Genomic DNA, 8,370 nt, shown 5'->3' on the forward strand with positions numbered 1-8,370 from the left:
ATTAATCATTTCCTTGTCTGATGATACATCAGTTAGCCTTGTTGTGAAATCTAGACATTTTTTTCTTTTATATATTTTGATACTTCCTTTTCATAGTGAAGAGACAGTATTTCTTTTCTCTTTACCGTGTATGTTATATGCAATATGTATGTGACAACTAGACTTGTAAAGACAAAAATGTCAACATGCTGAAAATATATTATGGACTCCTTTCTGCTTAATAGTCTGATGGAAAAAACTCAGCAGATACTCTGATTATGAAATCAACCACTTTGGTTTCTATCTTTTGACATGATAGGATCACTCATTTTATGGACTGACATCTCAATTATTTGTTTAGCCTGGTTCAAGACTGAGAATATGTTGCTTTAAATAACTTAGTGAAAACACTAAATATTTTTTCTTTTCTTGGTTGTTTTTATTTGGTTTTACTTTTTGGTTTGGAAACTATGAAATCGTCTTTAAAGTTCCCCAAAACAAGAGAGTGATTTCTTTGCGATTTCCTCTCTCAAATTTAACTGCACATTAAAATTACCTGGGAAGATTTAAAAACTGATAATATATGAGTTTCATTCCAAGAAATTATGATGCAATGGAGAAGGCAATCTGGATACTGGGTCTCATAATATCTTCCTCAAATGAGTGGAATATACAGCAGACTTGGCATCTGTGATCATGTAAACCTAATTTTCTTAGTACCACTCACCACCCAATTTTCTCACTCATGCCATTATTGAAAAGTTAGTCTTCCATGTTCTCTTTTAGTGCAGAAATCTCTGTCGAATCTTGATTGTATCTATAATTTAAAATCATTATTATTTTAATACTTTTATTCTCACAATTTTTGTGCCCCTGTACACTTTTACTCATTTTCGATACAAAGAAGATCTTAGTAGTAAGTAGTGTTTATTTTTGTTCAAAGAAACCAATGGAACTGAAGGCCAGGTCACCTTTTCATTGCACAGATTAAAACAAGAAAGTATTACATAAGTCAGCCTCACAAAGCATCTTATAGATTTTAAAAGATCCATATGATTCATACAGTTTAAGAAGGAACATATATGCAATTAGGAGACTAAAATACTTATTTTACATATCTACAAAAGAACTCTCATACTTCTAGATCAGTCACAAATCATACAGGAAAAATATTTAGATATATGAAAAAGCTTCCAAACATACAAAATTAATATTTTGAAAAAAAATCACATGTGAAAGCTTATTAAATAATAACATTGACAAATAAATAGTTAATCAGCTTTACTTATTAGCTGCTGCCCATGCATTCCTGGCATTCCATTCCAAGCTAGGGTAAGCATGCAGGGTACAATTTCATATGGTAAGACTGTAAAAAATTACAGGGCTTATGTTTGAAGGAAATTGTTACAGGGTCTTCCACCGTTTCAAAGGAAGTCTACTCCTTTTGATAACGGTTACCTTGCACATGACCTACAAGCACCTTTCTCAAGTGTTTCTGTTGAATGCAACCATTTTTATTAACTTCTCAGTTCTGAAGGAGTTTCGGGTTTGGGTTTGGACATTGTAGAATAAAAACTGGTAGGCTTTTTCTCTTTTCAAAAGTTGTGATATCTATGCAAGTAGATAGATCTAGTATCACCTGTTTGTTTGTTTGTTTGTTTGTTTGTTTTTTTACAGAATACCAGAGAATTCAAACTCAGGGGTTCATGGAATTTAATGCAAATGGAGTTCAGGAACAGGCATACATCTTGCCAAACTTGAAAGCAGAATTTTTTTTTTTTTCCCTAAAGAAGGTCCTGCTACTTAGGACAAATGGATGAAGCCCATCAGAGCGGAAAGCATCTATTTTCAAGTGAGAAAATAGCAATGGCAGGCTTGAGTCTTCCAAGCACCAAAATCTGTAAAGTAGATGCTTGGTTACCACCGAGTTCATTTTTTAAGGTGGTTTTCTCTCTCTCTCTCTCTCTCTCTCTCTCTCTCTCTCTCTCTCTCTCTCTCTCTCTCTCTCTCTCTCTCTCTCTCTCACTCTTCTCTCTCTCTCACTCATCTCTCTCTCTCTCTCTCTCTCTCTCTCTCTCTCTCTCTCTCTCTCTCTCTCTCTCTCTCTCTCTCATTTTTTGAGTCTGACTTCTAACTCAGGCTGTGCTTGCTGGGTTTGCTGCTGGCTCTTTTCCGTTCTCGGTGATGCTGGGCTGGCTTGGCAGGCGACATGCTCTCGAAGTTGTGGCTGGACTCGTTGTGCTGTCGCGTGTACCTCTTGCATTTGCAGGCGGTGACCACGGTGACTTTGTAGGTGCGAGTGCTTCCATCCTGACATTGCAGCTGGATCCTCTGTGTCCTTGTCTTGTCGTTGACGCATCTCCACTCCTGCGAGCTCCTCCGGCTCCAGTACTTGGTTCCATAGCCTCCCCCTATCCAGTTGGGGAGCACTGGCAAGGGCAAGCATTCCCCAGCACAAACCAGCTCCTTGAGAGGGCTGATGCTGGTGCACTGACCGTCGGAGATGTATTTGGTGGAACGCAATTCCCGACACCCCACTTGCACTCGGGCTGCAGGGGGAAAAAAATGTGGGAAAAGAATGCATCAGAAGAAAAAAGCAAACACTCTTAAAAAGTTTTCTTCAATGAGAAAAAATGATTTCTAAATGAGATCACACCTATTTTATTTCCTTACAACAATCTGCCTAGATGGTAGGAAGATATTTTCATGGAAACAATCAATACTTGGCTTGGGGAGGAGGGAGGGACAACTGGAGGGATAAGGGGTAAGGGGGTGGACTATTCTCTTTTTTTTTTTTTTTCCAATATAGCATTAGGTCATTGCTTTGCTACTAAACTACATGAAAATCCTGTCTTCTGACTCTCACTCTCTAGTAAGGGGTTAACGAGCTCTTATGTCTATCTGTAAAATAATAGTTTTTTCAACGAGTTTTAAAGAAAAACTAAAAGTATGTTAAGACTCTTTTTCTCACGGTCATATAAACGTCCTCAAGTTGCTCATAATTAGGCTTTAAAAAAATTTGCTGAGAAAATGTGGAAAGTATTTAAACACTGTACACAATGCGTATGTTCCCCATAACATTTCGCTTTAATTCTAGAATTCAGCTAAAGAGAAACATGCATACACATGTGCGCAAAGTCTGACACATAATTAGTCTTTGCATATCAAACTTAACACCATTATAAATACACATTCCAAATCTATCTTTTATGAAAACAGAAATCTCAAATGTTTGAAATGTCACAACAGCTCAAAATTCAAAAAAATAGATATAAGCCCCTAAATCAAGAACGTATGGTTGCCATAACAACTTGGCTACGTTTCCATAATTTTATGGCAGAAAAAAATGCTTAACATGTCTGATTTACAACTGCAGAAGGAAGTACGGTGCTCATTTCCTGAACATTGGTCATGGAAAATTGTTTTGTTATTTGAATTTGATAGGTAGGTTCTCTAATTGACTGTTTCTTGTAACATGCCTTATGTAATTAAAACAAAAATTAATCTTTACTGAGTTTAGTGTTTCTTTCCATGACTTTGTTATCTAAACTTGAGGAAAATTATCTGCAACAAGGTTAAAGAGAAATAAAACTGTTGATGGGAGGGGGTTAAATTACAAACTACAGAAATAAAAAATATTAAATGGGATCATTGTAGTGGTGAAGGAGGGTGTTCTTTTTATGACTGAAACCCAACTAAATTATTTATGTAATCATGGTGCTTAAATTAAAAAAAATAAAAAATAAAAGTGTTTATTAAAACAATTCTGTGTAGAATACTGAAAGCTAAACTTGAAATAGATTCTGAATTAGGAGTTTGCCTTCATCTCTGTCTCCTAGTCCTTCTCAAGTGAGAATACAGCCTACAGGAACACAACAGTTGAGAGATTTTAAAGCATATATATACTTATATAGCAATAGAGTTTGGGAGGAAGGTTTAAGGGTAAGCGATTTTCTTGGCCAGTTACCTCTGCTTGTCTGATTTTAGTTCCAGTTCCCCTTCTGTAGCTGCCTTAGAAATGCACCTGGAAACTGTCTGATGACTGCCCTGCCTACCTTTTTTGTTATTGCTGCTGCATATATAGTGATTCAGTGTTTTTTTGCAGTGACAGTTCACTGGCAATGAATACCCAACACATAGTTCAGTAATCTAATAATCATCAGATACTTCCTGTGTGTTTAAAAGCAGCCATCTTCATGAAATCTAGAACACCTTGATTTTCCTAGAAAGGTCAAAACTACTTTTGGGAGTTGAGTGGAATTGAGGAGGAGCAAAGAATCTTTGCTTGGTTTCTGTACACTGCCTGGGTGGTGGGGTGGGGGTGTGACTGCCTGATTATTAGCATATGAACTCTTCTACAGGAGAGGAGCTAAGTAAAGTTTGAAGAAATTTGAATCCTTCTAACTAGTGGCCAGTTCAACTTTATGTGTCAATGAAGCAAACAGCAAAGAAAAACGATCTTTCCACAAATATTAAAAGCCTAAGTTTCCCCAGTTTCTCAGAGAAACCTACCATGAAACCTAAAATTGTATCTAGCTTACAAAGATTATTTAGAAAAATATGATTCTTAAAAGGGTTTAGCTGTATTTCTTGGCTATATTGACCACCATTAAAATTTCACTATATAAACATATATACACACACATGTATATATGTATACATATATATACATATATATATATTAGAAACCTGGTGAGCATACTTTTTTTCACTCAGCAAGCTCTTTTTATTCTTTGTAATTTTTTATACAAATTTTGGTTGTTACCTGTATACATTTTTATCAGAATTACATATCCTGACACAAAGAGAAAACTAACTAAACTATACAAAAGAATGCTTTTAAAAAAAAAAAAAAAAGGTTTCATTTTTGCATGATTCTCAAAAAGTTTTAGCTCCTGAGGTCATTTTCTTGTGCATGTTTGACAAAAACTTAAGCCCGTGCATGCATTAGTTAATCATTCTTTCAGTTCTGTTAACTTTAGGGGGAAAGTATGCCAGTATATACATGCATCTGATTGCTCCCAGATTGTTTAGCAAAATATATATAAATTTATATGCTTCCGGTTAGTTAGCCCATGAAACAGTTCTATGAGAATCTGAGCTAATGCTACCAAAAGGAAAAAAAAAAATTGAACAAGTAAAACACACTTACTGTTTCGATCCAGTCCAGTGTTAATGAAATGCCTGCCTCCATTTCTAGCTTGATTCATCGTGCTGTTGCTGCTGGGGTGGGCTGGAACAGGTTTAACCACATGTGAATAAAGGATTTCTGTGGCATCATTTTTAAAAGCCAAACAGCTTTTCATGAGAATGCATGCAAAGGGAATGAGATAGAAATGAATGGTAGGAGGAAGCATGGTGAGGAGAGGATTTGCTGGTCTGGAGAGCTGGTGAATTCCTCTCCCCCTGCTTCTGCACTGTAACTGTGAAATTCCTCCTCAAGGTTCCCTTTATATATCCAAGAGGTTTGGCGTTCATTCAGGTGTAAAGTTGTGTGGAGCTGTAGAGTGAAAACACAGAGAAGGGGTGGGATCCCTACATGACCCTGCAAAAGAATTTTACCAATGGAAGAGAAGACTACAAAAAAATAGGAGGAGCTTGGTATACAAATTGCCTGAAATTTCAGAGTTGGACTTCATCAGTTGTCTGTGAGCTGAACACCCAGATACATTCTATAGGAAAGTCTCTCTCTCTCTCTCTCTCTCTCTCTCTCTCTCTCTCTCTCTCTCTCTCTCTCTCTCTCTCTCTCTCTCTCCTCTTCTCTCTCTCCTCTCTCTCCTCTCTCTTCCTCCCTCCCTCTCTCTTTTTCTCCCTCTCTCTCACTTTCTCTTTTTCCCTCTCTCTCTCCTCTCTTCCTCCCTCCCTCTATCTCTCTTTTTCTCCCTCTCTCTCACTTTCTCTTTTTCCCTCTCTTTCTCTGTCTCTCTCTGTCACAATACCCCTTCACCCTCTCTTCCCCTTCTTCTCTGTCTCTCTTTTCTTTCTCTCTTTCTCCAACTCACATCATTTGGGGTTTAAATTTATTGAAGAAACACAACTGCTCTTTCAAACAGTTGTCCTGTACGCACCCATTTGTTTACAACAGGGCAGGGATCCTTGCTAGATAATGTTAGAAATTTGTGAGTTTAACTATTGTAGGACGTGCATTAGTTAAACCTATTTTGTTTTCTATAAACCATTTTTTTTTCCTTTAAAGTATAAGACATGGGCTCAAGTCTGCCCCCTGGACACACTTATTAATGCAGCTTTGATCTGCATGAACTGCTGGGCTGCTAGGTAAATTATTGCCAGGGGTTCTGTGTGGAGAATAATGAGCATAGCTCTGTCTGCACGAAAGTAACTAATATCAATTTTCATCTTAAGAATATTTCACAAGCATTACCATTCACAGCCTTATTTTACACAAAAGAGCCATTTCTATCAGATGATGGTTTAGCACTTTCATAATAATATTTCTTAGATTTATCATTTGCTGCAGGACACATTTCATACTTATTTGTGGAACATTTTTTGTTCATTACTTCTTTGGGCTCTACTGCCCACTCAAAAAAACTTGTTTAAACTTTCCCTGGAACAGATGTTTCGTTACTTAATTTTAGATCCCTGACCTTTATCCCTTGAAAAAAAATTTTCTGCAATCCCCAATGATTTATAGGACATGTTGATTGAAATAAACATATATTTTGAGTTGCCTTTTCTATTTCTGCCCTTTGAGTGCCTACAGGGAGAACATCAAAGCATGAATATTTTGCATCCATTTTCTTGATTATAAAATATTTTTAGCATACTGGGGTTAAATCCAGGGCTACATACATACCAGGCATATACCCTTATCACTGAACTGTGTCCCCAGTTTCCTGGACCTCCCATTTCTGATCATTAAACCTATTGAAAGGGGCTAGCTATGCAGATATACGTGTTGCTAAATATCTGTATTACTATTTTTATCCATAAGGAAGTAATTCATATTTTTGAATCTATAATTCTACATTACAGGAAGCTATTCTGAGTATTTAAAAGCATCTGTGGCTTCTATCCACTAGATGCCAGTAGACTCTCCCCACTTATAATTAAAAAAAAAATCTCCAAATGTTATCAAGTATCTCCTGGAAGCTCAATTCACCCCTAGAAACTACCAACTACCTAGATATTTATTTCACTCTACAAAAACAAGCCAAGCTAAGACTCATTGTTTCTAGCAGTAAGGAATTTTTGTTATCTTTTATGGGAGAAAATCTGTACTGTGTTTTTTAATGACTCCTTCATTAAAATACTTAAAAAATAAAATAAAAACTTACATTTTTTAAGTGCACGTTCTCCCTTGAACACATTTCGCTTGAATTGTCTCTGTTTCTTGAAGAAAAGTTGTATTTAATTGAATATCTTGGTTCACACTCATAAAATAAACAAATAAATTGGGTCACTGAGGGCAGTAGAAATGGCTTCATTAGCACATGCTTTGCTTGTAGGATGCATTAGTATGGTCTCGGATATTGCATGGTCCCCCAAGTACCAAGAGAAGCAGCAGAAGGTTCTCTGCTGGCATTCAAGCTCAAAGGTCCTCTAAGCACTGCTTGCACATGGTCCAAACATTAAATGACTACTTGCTTCTTAGAGTTAGATATTTTATGAGATGTTTAAAATGAAAGTCTTAAAGAAAGTGCTATAATTCTAGAATAAGCTTGAAAAATAAAATGGAAGGGGTAAGGCAAAAGTTATGAGTTCATATCTGTTGACTTGCATAGTGAATATTCTAATTACTCTTGCATCTATTCAAGGTTTTACAGCACCCAAATTGCAAAAAAAATTAGTCAAAAATGATGTAATGCTGAAATAGTGCCTAATATCCACCCTATATGTAATCTAAAGTTGAGTATAGTCATATACTTAATATTATTTGTATAAAATAACATGTCCATTTATTGCACAGTACATAAAAATTAGGTGTAGATCTAAAATATAATTAATAAATTTTTATTGCATTTATTATTATTATATTAATTGTATGATATATGTTAATATATTAGTCTTAGCCAATGGCATTGACTATGCTTAAAAAAATAAGAGGTCAACCTAATATAAGCTCTTCCTTGTTACTATTCTATTTTCTGCATCAGAAATAGACATTTTAACTTTCAGTTGAATTATTATATTGGCTAATCTAATTGACCATATAAATAACAGAATTGGTCATTTGGCTCTGCTCTTAGCATTCTGCAAATGAAGTCTTTTGATATCACCAAAAGTAGAAGCAAAATTAGAATAAAAGAACTTCAGTTGATTTATTTTCCTTTTTTGTTTTTTCATTGCTGGGTTCAAACCCAGAAATTGGCACTTCTGAGGTTCTGAGGCATGTGCTTAGCACTAAACCATGTCCCTTAGTCAGCACTG

At 35.9% G+C, this 8,370-nt stretch overlaps 1 protein-coding gene across 1 annotated transcript; it reads right to left on the reverse strand.

Moving 5' to 3' along the window:
• Window positions 1–889: 889 nt before the first annotated feature.
• On the reverse strand, window positions 890–5,390 carry SOSTDC1 (sclerostin domain containing 1). The gene is made up of 2 exons (XM_049785702.1): window positions 5,132–5,390; window positions 890–2,528 (listed from the first exon to the last, which is right to left on the reverse strand). Exons 1-2 carry the CDS (start codon window positions 5,334–5,336, stop codon window positions 2,110–2,112), a joined length of 624 nt encoding a protein of 207 aa, XP_049641659.1. The 5' UTR covers window positions 5,337–5,390; the 3' UTR covers window positions 890–2,109.
• Window positions 5,391–8,370: the final 2,980 nt, after the last annotated feature.

This window comes from Suncus etruscus, chromosome 13 (genome assembly GCF_024139225.1).
Source record: "Suncus etruscus isolate mSunEtr1 chromosome 13, mSunEtr1.pri.cur, whole genome shotgun sequence".
In the NCBI taxonomy this organism is placed as follows: domain Eukaryota; kingdom Metazoa; phylum Chordata; class Mammalia; order Eulipotyphla; family Soricidae; genus Suncus; species Suncus etruscus.

Bases quoted from the DNA above. Each gene is read 5' to 3' on its own strand.
- SOSTDC1 (XM_049785702.1), bottom strand. From the start codon at position 5,336: ATGCTTCCTCCTACCATTCATTTCTATCTCATTCCCTTTGCATGCATT. The intron at 2,529-5,131 runs GTAAGTGTGTTT...TTCCCCCTGCAG, and splicing joins CACTGGACTGGATCGAAACA to CCCGAGTGCAAGTGGGGTGT.